General features: G+C 49.2%; 7 protein-coding genes across 7 annotated transcripts; 3 read left to right on the forward strand and 4 right to left on the reverse strand.

The window, feature by feature from the left end:
• Positions 1-49: 49 nt before the first annotated feature.
• On the reverse strand, positions 50-202 carry LDX57_008435 (uncharacterized protein; the record flags this gene model as incomplete). The annotated part of the gene is made up of 1 exon (XM_046090157.1): positions 50-202. The coding sequence occupies one exon, from the start codon at positions 200-202 to the stop codon at positions 50-52; it is 153 nt and encodes a 50-aa protein (XP_045946130.1).
• A 679-nt stretch (positions 203-881) lies between these two features.
• On the reverse strand, positions 882-1,703 carry CAB5 (putative dephospho-CoA kinase; the record flags this gene model as incomplete). The annotated part of the gene is made up of 1 exon (XM_046090158.1): positions 882-1,703. The coding sequence occupies one exon, from the start codon at positions 1,701-1,703 to the stop codon at positions 882-884; it is 822 nt and encodes a 273-aa protein (XP_045946131.1).
• Positions 1,704-2,492: 789 nt separating this feature from the next.
• On the reverse strand, positions 2,493-3,635 carry LDX57_008437 (DUF3431 domain-containing protein; the record flags this gene model as incomplete). The annotated part of the gene is made up of 3 exons (XM_046090159.1): positions 2,493-2,698; positions 2,748-3,190; positions 3,253-3,635. The coding sequence occupies 3 exons, from the start codon at positions 3,633-3,635 to the stop codon at positions 2,493-2,495; spliced, it is 1,032 nt and encodes a 343-aa protein (XP_045946132.1).
• A 2,610-nt stretch (positions 3,636-6,245) lies between these two features.
• LDX57_008438 (uncharacterized protein) lies at positions 6,246-7,408 on the forward strand (the record flags this gene model as incomplete). Its single annotated transcript, XM_046090160.1, has 3 exons — positions 6,246-6,393; positions 6,447-7,150; positions 7,205-7,408. 3 exons carry the CDS (start codon positions 6,246-6,248, stop codon positions 7,406-7,408), a joined length of 1,056 nt encoding a protein of 351 aa, XP_045946133.1.
• Positions 7,409-8,550: 1,142 nt separating this feature from the next.
• Positions 8,551-9,944, forward strand: LDX57_008439 (uncharacterized protein; the record flags this gene model as incomplete). The annotated part of the gene is made up of 3 exons (XM_046090161.1): positions 8,551-9,002; positions 9,063-9,143; positions 9,227-9,944. The coding sequence occupies 3 exons, from the start codon at positions 8,551-8,553 to the stop codon at positions 9,942-9,944; spliced, it is 1,251 nt and encodes a 416-aa protein (XP_045946134.1).
• A 1,601-nt stretch (positions 9,945-11,545) lies between these two features.
• On the reverse strand, positions 11,546-12,614 carry LDX57_008440 (uncharacterized protein; the record flags this gene model as incomplete). Its single annotated transcript, XM_046090162.1, has 4 exons — positions 11,546-11,677; positions 11,749-11,848; positions 11,944-12,205; positions 12,395-12,614. 4 exons carry the CDS (start codon positions 12,612-12,614, stop codon positions 11,546-11,548), a joined length of 714 nt encoding a protein of 237 aa, XP_045946135.1.
• A 529-nt stretch (positions 12,615-13,143) lies between these two features.
• On the forward strand, positions 13,144-14,644 carry LDX57_008441 (alpha/beta hydrolase). Its single transcript, XM_046090163.1, has 3 exons — positions 13,144-13,320; positions 13,371-13,899; positions 13,953-14,644. The coding sequence occupies exons 1-3, from the start codon at positions 13,171-13,173 to the stop codon at positions 14,423-14,425; spliced, it is 1,152 nt and encodes a 383-aa protein (XP_045946136.1). The 5' UTR covers positions 13,144-13,170; the 3' UTR covers positions 14,426-14,644.
• Positions 14,645-16,276: the final 1,632 nt, after the last annotated feature.

Genomic DNA, 16,276 nt, shown 5'->3' on the forward strand with positions numbered 1-16,276 from the left:
CAAACCTGGCTGATCGGACTCACCTTTCTCTGATATGCTCATACTCATACTAATACTCGTCCTTGCGCTGCCTCTTGTACTCCCGCTCACTCGTCGTAACCCCCCAGGCAACGGGGCCCGGTTGTTCGTTCTTCGCGAGACTTGTCGCACTGGTCGTGAGTTCTGGGGTTTCTCGATCATCGCGTTGCGTTCTTGGAAGCATGGACAGGACATGGTCGTAGGGTGCATGTATGTATGTAGCTAGCGTTAGACCAGGCCGGCTAGATGATTTGGATAGAGTGTAAGAAGGGAGTAAACAAGAGAGCTTCAGACGACTCAGATGGAGATGGAGAGAGAGAGAGAGAGAGTGAGAGAGAGAGAGATGAAAAAGACAAACAAAAGCGACGTTGCTCCAGAGACAAGACAAGACACGCCAGACAAAGAAGTCAACCAACTAGTCAAATAGGTGAATTAACTTCCTACTTGTCGGATAGATTGGCAGTGAGATGTCTTTTTTTCTATACGCACAGGACAGGGGAGATATGCAAGGTGGAAACTATAATTGGAGAGAGGGGCTCAGGCACGTGGTGATATTCTGGGATCTTACGTAGACTTGTTCTGTAGGAGTGACGACGATGATGATGTAGGAGATTTATTCCGTAGGAGGGGTTCTTTTGGATTTGCTATTGTGGGATTTTCTCTGGGAGGGTTCTGGCGAGTCATGGTCATGGTCATGGTCATTGCGTTGCATGTTGGATGGCATTAACTAGATCTAGGTTGTTTATCAGATCTGTAGGATTCATATCCAAGCGGTAGTACAGTGCCTTGGTGGTGTAAGACCCAAGAACGTAAATGTACTCCGTAGATGTAGAAGTACTCCATGGTGTAGTGTAGATGGCCGGCTACAACTTCGCCTTCTCCTCCTTTGCCTTCCGATCCCACCTCTTCTGCTGCATGAAATTCAACGCCAGATTCCACGCCGCAACGCCCACGCCCACCGGCGGCGCCAGCAGCAACACCCAGGCCCACCACCGCGGACTCGTCGTCTGAATACTGCCCATCGCCTTCTGCACCTCGCGTTCCAGATCGCTCTTGTCGCCATCATTCCACACAATCACGCCCCTCGCCGTCTCCGTCCCTCGAAACTCCGCCTTCTCCACCTTCCCCCTCACGTCGCCCTGGCTGCTCACTCGCCCCTGCGCCTCCTCGACTGATAGATGCGGATCGCGAGCCCGCAGCCGCGCCATCTGCACCGCCGCATCCCGCACCCCAACCACCACCACCGTCCCGCAGAGTAGATCCATCCCGCTCTCGAACAGCAGCGGCACATCGAGCACCACGGCCCAGTGGCCCCGGAGGAAATAGTACACCAGCGCCTTGTACACTTCCCATCGTACGGCCGGGTGCACGATCTTGTTCAGCACGAGTCGGTCGCGTTTGCGTTCTTCCGTGGTCCCGAATACGCGACGGCCCAGCGCTGGTCGATTCAATGGTTGTCCGTGCGGATCGCTCGGCTGGTCGGGTTTCGGGGGGAGGAGGAGATCGGGCGTGTTGGGTCCGAAGTAGTCGACGATCGCTTTGTAGCCTGGCGTGCCGGGTTCGACGACCTGGCGGGCGAGGAGGTCCGTGTCGATGATGGGGATCGAGTACGGCGGGGAGGAGAGGAAGGAGGACACGGTGGATTTCCCGGTCGCGATGGAGCCGGTGAGCCCGATTATGAGCATTTTGAGACTGTAGACGGTCTTGAAAGACAGGATTCTGCTCTTTGGGTGGAGGGATGGAGGATGGAATGAGTCAGCGCCGGCGCTGAATGTCTATTATATGAGATCTGATGCAAGAAAATGCTGGTCTTCGGTGGATGAATGATGGATGAAGTGGGTGGCGAGGGAGTTGAGGTTAGGAAGGGAGAAGAATCGGAGATGCGGGGAGAGCTTGACAGGCGGACCTCGGCCGATCCACTTCTGCAGTCACTTGCATGAGCTCGTTATTGGTAGACTTGAAATATCCAAATATTATGCGCAGAATCTATCTCGGTCATCTGTTCTTATATTTCAAAATATGCTAAGCAACCCGATGCATAGTTCGCAAAACAACCAAAATGCAATTCTGTACATGAACTTTTGCGCATAATGATAAAAACACCGATGTCATTAGAGTAGGGATGGGTATAAATAGATAAAGATAGTCTGGGTTCATTCTGGTTTTCCTGGACATCCAGTCCGGTGTTGATTTCTGCATAACCGAGCAGACGTTGAAAATTGGGTATTTTATTCCGTTCAAGACAGGTGGTGCGTTCATAGCATCGATCATTCTCGAGGCCTAACATCGAGCGTCATACTAGCCGTCGATGAATCTCGGCGACCGAGGGATAATTCGATGCGGTTGACATCGCAGGTACCGAAGGGCTGCATGTAGGAATTCGTTCCACAGTGGCCGAATCGGGGCGTTGCTTGCGTTGCTCGACGAACGACGAACGACGAACAACTTGCTGGTCTATTTCGCTTCTCGTGAATTCAGGTTTCTGGCAATCCCTTACTTGGGTCCTGCTTCTGACCCTTCCAGCCAATATACGGCCAACCCTGCGGGAGGCTGGAAAACGGAGGGAGAGCGTAGCGACCAGCACAGTCGCCCTCAGTGCAGTTGAGATCGCACAGTCCAAACACCTTGCAGTAGCACTCTTCGGCAGAAGGACAGTAGATCGGGTCTTTTCCAAAGATCACTAGTTCTAGTTAGTATCCATTCCCTTCGCTTTAGACAGAAAAACATACTGTGCCACGAATACTCCATTATTCGTCCGCTCAGATCATCCGGCAACGTCGTTTCCGACAACCATTTCCTGAACCGCTCATAATCGCTCTTCGGTCGCTCGAGAATCTTCCATTTCGTCACTCCGAACTGCGCGCAGCACGATACGCCCACTTCGTCGGGGACTTCGACGCCAGGGAACAGCTCCATGAACCCGTTCTTGTAGTATTCACCGGCGTGTACGTTCTCGCGATGCGTGTCGGTGAGTGGGTGGATCTCGACCGGACACCCCAGGACCCAGGCGCAGCGGAGGTTGACGTATCCTTGTTTCTGGAGGTAGGGCAGCTGGAAGTTGCGCAGCATGGGGACGCCGTCGTAGTAGGGGTCGTCGTTATGCCATTGGTATCGCAGGGAGTGGATGAAGAGCATCGATTCGGGCAGGTGTTCGTAGTTATCGATGATGTATCTAGAGGTGCAAAAACAAAGTCAGCGCTGAACCACAAATCCCTCGAAGTCAAGGCGACGAACGTCAGATAGACCATCGATTCCCTCCCCTTGTTGAGTTTCACCGTCAACTCCGCGTCCGGGTCGTTCACCACGTAAATACTTTTGTGCCATTCGGGGAAGAACTCGAACAGCCACGAAACGTCATCCTTCTTCATGCTCGCCACGACCAGATCCTTCTCGATGTTTTGCGGCTGTCGCAACGGGGTAGCCTGCCCCGAGCGAGAGTCGCGATTCGGTCCTCCTTGCGACACGACGCCTTCGTGAACCGCTGCTGCCTGTTTGCGTCCTGACGTGTTGGCGAAAAAGAGAAAGTATAGAGCGTACACGATAAAGATGGTGATCAGGATGGCTTTCTCGCGGCTGCGACGGCGCGGGCCTTGAACTCCGCCACCGAAGAACAGCATGATGGGTGGTTGAAGGATAGTAGGGTAGAGAGCGTGGGTCGACGAATCGATTGGTGGTATGCGCGTCTTCGAGTCAATTCAAAAGGTATCGTGTCAGATCAACCAGACCGAGATCATGGCGGCTGCTGGGGACAGCTGGAAGTGCGGAGGCTGGCGAGGGAGGAGAGCGCAGGGTGTGACAAGCGGACGGCGCTGCTTCGGAGGTCGTCGGGTCGGACTCGCGTGAGCCTGCAGGAAGAGGCTGCTATGAGAAGGAATGAACGGACAAAAATGCAAATGCAAATGCAAACGCGAACATGCGACATCAAAGTCAGACATCCGACATTCGACAGCTGGCAGGAAAAAAGGGTCCGCCGGGTGGAGCCGCCCCATCTTACGGTGTAGTTTCTCCGCTGTAGAGGAGTGGTCCCTTTTTTCTCATACTAGAAGGCAGGAATTGAGAGGAGAGAATTGCGAATCTGTCGGTACAAGTACAGAGTACAAAATTATCCGAATTCTTCGCGTTCCTCCATCCCCGCTAGATCATCCACGCCCAGCACGTTCTTTCGCCCTTGGCGCTATTGGCTCTCTTAGTCTCCATTAAGGCGTTTTTAGGGTTCCTGGGGTATTGGGCCCTTTCGCGATAAAAATACAAGAGATCATTTGGCCCTGATGGATGAATGGTTCAGTGCAGACGAGAGTATTGCCGTCAACAGGTTCTCATCCCAGTGGCCATGACTAGCAACTGACATGGACCGGGATATATTTTTCATTGACTGGTGCGAATTTCTCCTTTATCTATTCTTTCAATGTCCTGGCCGCTAAATTTGAATTTGTTATACAGAAGAAAGCGACGATGTATCGGTGAGAAGCTACTATCCCTTACCATTGAAGGGCTTGGGCTTTGAGGCGTCCTACAAATGCGAATGGGATCGGTGAAAGAAATCGAAGAGAACCCTTGAACGATAGAGGATTGTAGATAAGAAGTATTGCGCCATCTTGGTGAGACAGGGATTAATTGATTAGCGCGTACGTGCTCAGCTACGTCGAGTTCCAAAACATCCTCGATTCTATATTGTTAACCTGTGGATATCAACGACGTTTGAGTTTCACTGTCACGTCGAGTTGACCTCGCAAAGATTGGGAATTATGTTAGCTGAACGTTCTTGGCTAGATATATACTCATGCTTGCTGTCATTGATCTTCGCGCTGTATGCGCCCTTTGCAATATGGACTCTACGCGGTGAAGCCATCAAAGTCCTTCCCGGATTTGAACATCTTATCAAAACTGTCTGTTACGATTGATTTGTTTCCTGGCTCTGGCGAGGTCATCACTAATTCAGGTCTAGGTACTGGCCGTCGCGTACTTCACTGTCCAAATGATTTCCCTTCTCACATCCGCAGCAGTTGAAATGGCCACCGAGATCAGATTCAAGCTATCTTGTCGATCCTGGCTGCTTTTGAGCTTTGCATATTGCTGTGGTTCGGACATCGAAGAACTGTCCGGCCGTCTACTCTAGTAATTCTCTACGTTGGTCTTTCTCTCATCAAAGATCTCATTGCTTTGACGCTGCCCTCCGGAGACCTAAAGCCACTAGGACTTTCGCTTCTGGCTCTACGGGCAGCATTGGAGTTGGGACTTCTAGTGACGGAGTCACAAAGAAAAACCGGAATCCTTATCCTTGGATACGGCTCTCTCACACCCGAGGAAGGGACAGGAGTTCTCGGCCGTGTGCTCTTTTGGTGGATCAACCCTGTGCTCAAACAAGGCTATTGTGATGTCCTGACACCCAATGGTTTACCTGGGATCGACCAAGATTTATCTTCTGGGGTGTTACGCAGACGAATGATTGGTGCCTGGCGAGAGAGATGTAAATTTGAAGTTGCTTGGATTATGATAGTATTCGCGTGCAGGATCGCTCAGATCGTATCTAGCAAAGCCCGAAACCAAGTTCACGTTGCCGGTTGTTCTGATCAAGGCATTTCAGAGAGAATTTCTCTGGCCGATACTGCCGCGCCTCTTCTTGATAGTCTTTCGATACTCACAACCCATGCTCATTGGCATTACTATCAATTTTATAAATCATAGGGATTCCCAGAATGAGGGCATTGACTTTGGTTACTGGCTCGTCATACTCCCCGGCGTTATATATTGCGGTCTTGCAGTATGTGATCTGGCCGATTATTCGACATTAAATTCTGACTTAGTGCAGATCTCAACTTCAATATATCGGCACAGCTTTAACCGGCTGCAGCTGATAACACGGAAAGCTCTAGTTGGTCTGGTACATGTCCGATCATTAAGAGTCGAGAGCTCGCCGACTCACAAGGGGAAAGCTTTAACCCTGATGAGCACCGACGTTGATAGTGTAGACACCTCTGCCGAGATGGTCCATGAAACCTGGGCCCAGTTGGGGGAGGTGCTGATCGGAACGACCCTTCTCGCGAGGCAAATTGGGTGGTTCGCTTTACTGCCCCTGTTTATCATATTCGGTAGTTCCTAGTCTTATCTTGGCTACCTAGAGAACAGACTAATTTAGTGCAGGTTGTTCTCGGATGAGCGCATATGTTGCAAAGCATCTACAAGGTAGACAGAAGGATTGGAGCGCTGCAACTCAACATCGCCTCACAATGATTGCCGCGGTACTTGGACGAGTCAAAAGCATGAAGATTCTTGGACTTGAAGAGGCTATTAGATCCCTGATTTCCCACCTGCGGAATCGAGAGATCGCCATGTCAAAACGCCTGAGATGGATCATGGTGGCGTATAACGCGAGCGGTAAGGACTTGTATAATAGTTTGATCGAAGCTGACAGCACGCATTACCTGTAGCTAATGCTTTGGGGATATTCTCTCCTGTCGTGACGTTGGTACTTTTTGCAATCTTCCGCAAGGAAGACGTCGCATTGGATCCTGACACTGTCTTTACCTCCATTGCTCTCCTCGCACTTGTCACGCACCCGGCGAATATGGTAATGACTTTGATACCTCGCGCAGTTGCATCTTTGGCGAACTTTGAAAGGATACAGACGTATCTAACCAAAGAACCACTACTGGATCAACGGGTTCTTATGCCACCAAAGGCCGCCGCTGAAAGTCACCACCGGCTTGAGGCTGACCAGCGGCCCGCAATCTTGATGGAAGATGTCATAATACAACCGTCTTCTACCTCACCTCCCGTTCTACAAGACATTAATTTGCGGATGGATAGGGGTTCGATCTTCATGTGTTCGGGACCAGTAGGTAGTGGCAAATCGATACTCGCCCATACCATCCTTGGAGAAATCCCGCCCAGTGAAGGAAACATTGCTGTTGCAGACGAACCTATCGGGTATTGCAGCCAGATAGTCTGGCTCCCCACTGCCTCTATTCGCGATGCCATCTGTCAAGGGGTCACTGCAGTGGACAAAGACTGGTATAACACTGTCATTGAAGCCTGTGGACTCAACACAGATATGGAAACGTTGGTCGACAGAGACATGACATGGGTTGGAAGCGGTGGCATCAATCTTTCAGGGGGACAGAAATCTCGCGTTGTAAGCCGATTTATCTGAGGTTCCTCAGGCCCCGTTACTAATGTTGATGAAAAGGCTCTGGCTCGTGCTGTCTACTCTCGCTGCTCTGTACTGGTCTTGGATGACCCCTTCAGTGCCTTAGACGGGGAAGTCGAAAGCCATGTTATCGAAGCCTTACTTGGTCCTCAAGGAATTCTTCGTAGAAGCCGCACGAGCGTGTTTCTTGTTACTAATAGTGGTAAGTCCGAGAGTTCCAACTTTGCTGTCATCGTGTTCTGACCCAGCTCAGCTCAGCATTTTGCCTTAGCGGACAAGGTTATTCTGCTTGAGGATGGTCGAGTGCAGGTTCTTGACTCCGAGAATGAAATCATCCTGGCAAAATCTCAGATCTCAAAAACCAAACCACCCCAGAAGACAGCTGAAACCGAGGAGTCTAAAAACATTCCACCTGGACTGGTAGACGGAACGCGCATGGATGACGCCGCTGCCGACGTGTCCAGAAGGACAGGAGACCTCGCACTCTACAGTAAGCATGACCTGCTGAATATGAAAAAGGAGACTACTAAGAATCATTATTTAGGTTATTATTTTGGTTCTTTTGGCACCTCAAGAATGCTGCTCATGGCGGGTTGCACTGCAATATACGCCTTTTGCCTTACTTTTTCGCAGTATGTCCTGAAATGGTGGACTGAGTCAGTCAGAGAGAGGTCGTGGCCATATATTCTTGGTTATGTTTTATTGTCTCTTATGGCGTGGATAGCCACAAATGGGACCATGTGGTGAGCCGATCCCTTTTCACGTAGGCTTCAGCTATCTCAGCTTGATCTAACTAGGTCCAAGTTCAACACATATCATAATCGCCCCAAGATCGGGTTCTAATCTACATGCGCGGCTTCTGGAAAGGATAATGAGGTGTGTTCTATCCCTTAGAAAGACTGGGATCGTGGATAGTTGTTGATAGCAAGGAGTGCTCCTTTTTCATACTTTTCCGCCTTCGAAGTTGGTAATATATTGAACAGGTTTGGTGAGCCTTCCCTGTGCCAGAAAGTCCATGCTAAACCGCGATAACACGTAAATTCGGCCAAGACATCCAGCTTGTCGATAAGCAGTTGCCTCCCGCCTTCTCAAATCTTAGCGTTCGTACGTCTAGGAACAGGAACTCGAGTGTTGGCAACTTGAACGATACTGACCTTGAAACAGAAATCTTCAAATTACTCATGCAGACAATCGTTCTTTTCGCTGTCCAACCCCTAATGGTCATGACGCTACCGGTATGCGCAATTTGTGTGTATTCTATACAACGAGTGTATCTTCGAACATCTCGCCAACTGCGATTTATTGATCTAGAGTCAAGGTCAAAACTTTATACCAATTTTATAGAGACAGTAGGTAACGCCGCATCCAAAGGAATCCGTCAGCGTATGCTGAATCATGTAAAGGTTGACGGCATTTCCACGATCCGTGCTTATGGTTGGGAAAGTGAATTTGAACTTGACAACATCACTAAATTGGACTCCTCTCAGAGCCCGCTCTATCTCCTTCTATGCTTGCAGCGATGGCTCAATATAGTCCTTGATCTGCTGGTCGCTGGAATTGCATTGCTATTGATTGCATTCGCAGTGATCTTCCGGGACACAGCAACTGGCGCGGAAATGGGCATTGCTTTGAATATGATCATCGCTGCGAACACTACTTTGCTTCGCTTGGTGGAGAACTGGACAAGTCTGGAGACATCACTGGGCGCGGTTTCTCGGCTGAGGTCCATTGACTATGATACGCCATTCGAAGACGAAGACCGTGACTACTTGGAGCCTTCTACACAGTGGCCGGCTGCAGGATCTGTTAGCATAAGAAATGTGTCGGCTGGTTACACGTTAGTACTTCTCTCTTTTGGACCAAAGGATACGAGTAGGTCTTCGCTAACATGACATAGTCCGCAAGCACCAGTTCTTCGTGATCTGAACCTGAACATTCAACCTGGTCAATTGCTTGTTCTCTGTGGCCGAACTGGAAGGTTGGGCTCCTTACCCTAACAGCCCAGAATAAACTAGCTCTTTGCATGTTTCAAAATGGCAGCGCTGACCAATACTATCACAGTGGGAAGAGTAGCCTCTTTCTGGCCCTGTTACGGCTATTGAATCCTCAGACTGGCTCCATCGAACTTGGAGGGGTGGACATCGCCCGCCTGCCAGTTCATATTGTTCGACGACGCGGCGTGATCGCAGTGCCCCAAGATCCATTCCTCCTTCCGGATGCGAGCCTCCGATTCAACCTCGATCCGTACAATCAGCACCAAGATGCCGCTTTGATACAAGCTCTCAAACAAACCGGACTTTGGTCCCAACTCTCTCCTTCTTCTTCTTCCGAGTTTCAAGAAGCGTCTGGTGCAACGTCTACATTCAGAGACAGATCCTCAGATTTTGAACTACTTGATAAACCATTATCAACGTTCCCACCCATTTCTACAGGCCAGATGCAGATGTTCGCTCTCGCCCAGGCATTATTGAGAGTGCAAGCTCTGTCATCGTCAACTTACAGTAATAACAGCGACATTGCATATGATGACATAGGGCCAAAACCAATCGTGATTCTCGATGAAGCCAGTTCTTCGCTGGATCTGGAAACGGAGAACAGGATGCACGAACTGTTAAAGGAGCAGGCCATTAATAAAGGTCATACGGTTATTATGATCTCTCATAGAGATGGTAGTATGCAGAAAGGCCTAAGACCGGGAGTCGATGCTGTTGTTTGGTTGAGAGACGGAAAGGTGCGTGGGAATAGTCATGATCTGGTTGGTGGTGGTAGTGATTACTAGTTTGTCGTATGATTCCGGATAGTGGGTCTGGTAGATAACTTCTTCATATCAACTATAGCCGAAGCATTCAATGCTTTTATTCGAAAAAAAGGCTAACATTCGAATAAAATCAAGAGATTGAAAAGAAAGTTACATATGGCCCTTGCAGCACTGAAGCTACTAAGTAACCAACATCCCTCAGTGTCACGCCAGCAGATTTACTCTTGGGTAGAAGGATATTGACATGGTAGAGTTGTGTGATTTAGCAGTTGGTGCTAAGTCGGTAATCCCGCGTTCTACCATGGATTGATCTCCTTGCTCGTTTCGAATGAATGAAATTCTGACTGCAACTCCGAGGAGCTACAGAGACACTAACTGCTCGTTCCCCGGTTGCCTTCTACCTAATAGTGTGTACACATTCCCTTCACATTTGTCGTCCCAGATTGCCTGCCGCCGCAAACTTGCATGCATAGTCAAAATCCTCAAACCTGCAGCACACACAATGTTGCCGCCGTCGGTGGGTGACACAATGGTCGTCCTGAGCGAGTCTACCCATCTACCGTTATGCCCTACTATGGATTATGTATGGCCCCTTCTTGTATCTGCGGGCCTCGGAGACTTCGGACCGCTATATGATTTGGTCAGATTGGTAGTGTCCACTCCATGGACGAGTTTGGATCTGGAACCTTGAACGCTCTTGGCAAGGTTTGGTGCGAATCAAGTGTAGAAACCTCAATAAGGATTGATTGTCAGTTCATGAATGTCAGGATAAGGGGAAAGCCTGGCGTCTGTGCATTGCTTCCCCCCATAATCGAATTGGTCGTCGCTCCCCGAATGCTTTTGCTTTTTTGTTGCCCTTGAAAAATCGCAAGTTGCTCAATTCATGTTTCCTGTCAGTTCAAAGATCAGGCAATTTATGTTAACCAGATCCTAACCGTCCTGAGATGTCAAGTCTTAGTAGTTTCTAGGGGGGTCCTAAAATATGAGTAAATCTTTTGATAAGAGCAAGCCGTCCTGTCAACTCATAATCCTAGTGAGATAGATTTCAGGTCTTGAAGAGGAAGATGAAGGCGAGATGCGGTCTGGAATGCATCGGTCACTAGACCAACTAAGCCTAAAGTGGACACGGGGGCGAGTGCCTACTCCTTCAGCTACTGAATAGAAAAGGGAATGTCGAGACAGCCGAGTAAGTCTTCTAGAAAACATCAGAAAGTTATTTTGGCCTAGCCGCCGCCAGCCAGGTCTGGTTCCAACCAGGGAGAATCAGCATGGCTGGCACGATATCCTCTTAATTCTTGGTGATTCCACTGCTTGCGCTAGAATGCTCTTCGGGTGTATTCCACGATGAAACATCTGCTGGCCTGAATTGGTCCAATTCGTGCCGATTCTGATACCGCTCCTCCAGCGTCAGTCCCTCCTGACTTGGGTTCGTAGTTGCCTGCCAAAAATCCGTCTTCCGTCTGACTCTACGGCTGGTTGAGTCACTGTTCCCCACACGCTGGAGTTCTGCCGAATTTGAAAGACCGTTGCTAATTCCCGGACCACTGTTGCTATACGCACTGTGCAGTTGTTCGAACTTTCTGCAGACTCGCCGGTAAAGATGTCGCGTAGTAGGCAATATGCTAGCTATCATATAGATAGACGGTTCGACGAGGGCGTAGATCATAGGCCCCCCAGAGGCATGCCATGTGGGGTCTGAGAAGAGTGGAACGGTGAAAAAGACGGAAAAACGAAGCGCGCACGTTATGATGCCCCTATCTCATATTAATTGCCTTGTCCTTGTTCATCTAGAGGAGACGCGGAAGTAAGCTGGGGTATAACTTACAGCGAAGCAGCGAGGAAAGTAAGTATCAGGCCGATCTTTTCGGCTGTACGCATTTGCAACCGCAGAAGGATCGGCCACGGGAGTACCAGCATCACCACGTCTGTAACCAGACTCGGAATGCTATAAGTCTTATAAAAAAGCATCACGTCTCCACAAACTCCATCGTTGACATCGACCGCCTGGGTCCAGAAATACCTGAAAGGTCGGCAAATTGAAAATGCTAGGATCAGAGCAACAATGCCTTGAAGGATGATAACCACGCCGGTTCCAACGATAACGAAACGGTAACGCGAGACTTCAAAAACTTGGTAGTAAAGGAATAGAGCAGCAAGCTTAGCGAACATGACGGCTGGTGTGTAGGTGAATTCGAGAACTTTGGATAGCTTCAGCCAGGTCTGAAAAGTGGTAACTGGGACAGAATCGACGTGATGCCCTACGCCACCTATTTTCACCATTACTATTGAATGTCAGTGTCCACATCATTCACTCGTCAATACCCCATATTAAGTGAAGTCATCGCAGATCCACGCCTGGCTTCTGATTCTCCGGCTGGGAGATGCGTGACTCTTCCGCCTCGTTTGTAACCACACATCGTCTCTTCTTCAGCCCCTGACAAATGCGAGAAGACAAGAGGGAAAGGACTAACAAATTCCCGTGGCTGCACTGCCCAGACAAAGCACATAGCACAGCGTATTACACACCACCATGGGCGTTCTCACGGCCTTGGGGTTATAATGTCGACTCACGTAGAACACCAGCATGAAGAACGTATCAATAACAATAAACGCGATACTGACCCGCTGGTCCAGACCCGGATCATTTGTCTCGGCTAAGTGCTCTGACGATCCAGCGCTCGAGCTTGCCATGGTGGAAAGAATTGACGTCTGAAAGATGGCCCATATAAAGCCGCACACTGCAAATGTTGTGTAGAAGGAGAGAGATAGGGGCACGTAGGTCACACGTATATCACGCCTTCGCCGTGTAATCTGATAAAAAATATAAAAATAAAATAATCAAGCCGCCTCAAAGAGGTATTAGCTTTGAAAGTAGTCGTATTGCCTGGTAATCTCTATGGAAGAGCTGACTGAAATGAAGGTCTGGTTTGGCTGGGAAAAAAAAGTCAGAAAAAGACGCGAAACTAAGGCTTTTTGAAACCACGCCAGGCGACGTTGCATTGAGCAGGATCGGGCCGTGATGTACCGATAGAGAGCATGGTGTTGAATCCTTCCAACTCAACTTTACTCTTTAGGGCTTGAGGCAACCCCAACGGCGGTGAACAGCAGTATTTCCAGCAAAAACCCCTTGCCCAGCAGAAAGGCGGTGTGGCACGAAGAAGGAATGCCGTCTCTATAAATACGAGCTGAATCTCTTTTCTCTCCCAAACATATACCGATATTCCGAAGTGTGTGCAACTCCTAGAATATGATCAATCTTGGTACCTTAGCCTTGCTCATATCTGTGATGCAAGCCGCTCTTATCGAAGGCAATGCGCAATCTCACCCTACCCAGCCGAAGGACATTGTTCCTAAGCGGGAGGTTCTCTACGTTGGCGGGGAATACACCAAAGTCAAGGCAAGTCCCGATCCTCACATACTCCATGCATATCTAAGACCGGAACATAGGACGATGCAACCAATTCTACATCAATGGCTATGGTAGGGCAGATTTATGTCGAGAAGCTTGCACCTGAGCCAGCGCCGGCGAATCCACCACTTCCCATTATCTTCATCGCGGGCGCGGGTCAGACCGGCACCAATTTCCTGGATACCCCAGATGGACGGCCGGGATGGGCCTCCTATTTCATCTCCAAAGGCCACACTGTGTATCTCTCGGACCAGCCCGCGCGCGGCCGTTCCTTCTGGTCTCCAGGCCAGGGGAGTATTGGGTCTATTGGCTCCCCCGATTCTGTCTCGGATATCTTTACCGACGTAGCCAACAATGGAAACCAATGGCCACAGGCGAAGCTGCACACGCAATGGCCTGGCAGCGGTCGCATGGGCGATCCGACCTTTGACGCTTTCTACCGGAGTCAAGTGCAGTTCCAAACCGACCGGTTTATAAGCGAAGAGCAAAATGCGCAGGCATATTCAGCTCTAGTGGATCTCGTCGGCGACTGTTACATCATCAGTCACTCGCAGGCGGGTGCATACGGTATCTTCGGCCAAACACGATAGACTTGTGAAATTAGCTAACGGTTGAACTAGGCTGGAGGGTCGGAGACATGCGTCCAGACCGAGTGAAGGGGATCGTGCAGCTGGAGCCGTCTGGTCCACCGTTTACGCTCCGTCCGCCGTTTGGAAATAGCCCGGCTTTTGCGTTCGGTCTCACCGACCTTCCAATCGGATACGAACCATCCGCGGGCAAGAATGCCGAAAACATCGAGACGATCACCGAGCCTGCCATCGACGATGATCACAACGAGTGCATCATGCAGAAGTCTCCGGCCAAGCAGTTGACGAACCTCGCCAGAATCCCAGAACTGGTCATTACTGGCGAAGCGTCGTTCCATGCACCATACGATTACTGCACCGTCAAATATCTGAGGCAAGTCGGCGTAGACGTTGAATACGCAGATCTCGGTAAGGAGGGCATTCATGGCAACGGTCACATGTTTTTCATGGAGAAGAACAACCTTGAGATCGCGGCCCGGGTGTACCAGTGGCTGAGGAAACATTGATAAACTCATAACGGCGGATCTATGCGAGCGGGTCGACTTGCACAGGCCGTCGAAAAACAGCATTGGCGGGATCTGTGGCAGGTAGAGGGTTGTAAATAGGATTTGGCGCGTTCGTATGGGCGATCATCTAGGCATTTCGGTGGTAGGGGCCAGGATATGTAGGGTGTCATACAGATCATACGCACGCATAGAAGATTTCGAAAGCAGATTACTCCCTAGAAACACACTTACCTCCATACGTACTTTTCGATGCAACGATATTCAGGGCGATGACACAAAGGCTACGCTTTTCGAGAGGTGCTTACAAAAACACCCACTCAAGTGGCCTTTTGTGCTTTTGGCCTACCGGTCCTGGCAATGGACGCCATGATGCCGCTGCACATGTTTGAAGATGTCGTATGAGCTTTTTATCCGGCAAGCGGACGGAACTCGCACCAAAACAATTCAGTTATTGACTAGTTAACTAACTACAGCAGCTAGTCTCCTTATCAAGCAAGGCATGAAGAAAAAAAAAAAAAAAACCAATTGAATAACTAGTTGACTGGCACAATCGCTAATGACAAATCAGATCAAGACAGGGAAAGGCCAATCCATCACCGCCGTTTCCATCGCGCATATCCCAGCCAAGCAGCCACCATGACTGTTGTGACGAACTGAAGAACGACCAAGAAGAACCCACTATATAGAGCGATGCGCGTATCAAGTCTGTTGACTTGGTATTCTAGTCTTTTGGTGGCGCAGTGGTAACCGTCCCTATAACTGGCAACGGTACCCAGCCCTGCTAAAAGCGGAAGGTGGTAGAAGCGCACCTGCCACCGACCGTCACAGTTAGTAGGCAGTATCATAAGCAGGGACTTTTTTTTACATTTAGTTATTGTATCTTAAATAGCTTATTCTTTGCTAATATATATTTATATTTAACATTTTATGTTTCTCATATTAATAAACTACATTTCTACTTAATTAGTTTAAATCTTATTTGATTTTTTGTTTAATTTTTCGCTTGATTATTTATAGACTTGGCCAAAATCCCCATTCCCCATTCCCTGAACCTGCACTGGCCCGCAGCGGGGCGGGTTTGGGGCAAGAGTCAGAACCCGCAGCAGATTGCGGGGATTTTTTTGGGGCTTGCAGTTACCCGCAGGTCACTATAAAATGCCAAAATTGTTTTACTTTTTATTAATAAATTCAATTCTAAAATAAACTCAAACTGCAGTTAGATGATAGTATAACAATTATATATAATTTATCCGCACCAAATAATTTTGGCGAAATATTGGGCTTTGCCTTATCCTACTGCAATGACATCAATCGTGGTAGATATCAGAGCCGTAATCAAAGATGAGACATGATGACACGACAAATCGCCGGAATGATTTTTTGCCAAAGACCCCGGGGGCACAGAGGTATTAGGAAATGCACGGACCCGCGCGTTAGGCGGGGTAGGGCTCGTTGAGTAGCGATTTACATAGTATTGCAAGCCGTACTGGACGCCAGTGGTCCCAGGACAACCGGGTGATGCCCGGGTGTAGCGGGGTTGAGTAAGGCTGAGCGAGGCTGAGGCATCATTATTTGAAAGCCGATCATTCCGTACAGCCAGGTGCCCCGAGGGGTGTTCAAAATTGAATGTTTGGACCCGTGCGTTTGGGCTCTGATCTAGTATGTACTAGATTGGAGATACGAGTCAGACACTGCATCATATGGGCACTAAATCTTTAGTATGTACACCTAAATTTGGGCATGCATACCTACTAGTACACGGATATTCAAGTTTTCAAAGAGCACCATGTGCATTTGCCAGTGAGGGGTAATATGTATATAAACTTGAAGCTCCCAGGATTCGAATGTTAT

Source organism: Aspergillus melleus (assembly GCF_016097325.1).
Source record: "Aspergillus melleus strain CBS 546.65 chromosome Unknown contig4, whole genome shotgun sequence".
Lineage (NCBI taxonomy): Eukaryota > Fungi > Ascomycota > Eurotiomycetes > Eurotiales > Aspergillaceae > Aspergillus > Aspergillus melleus.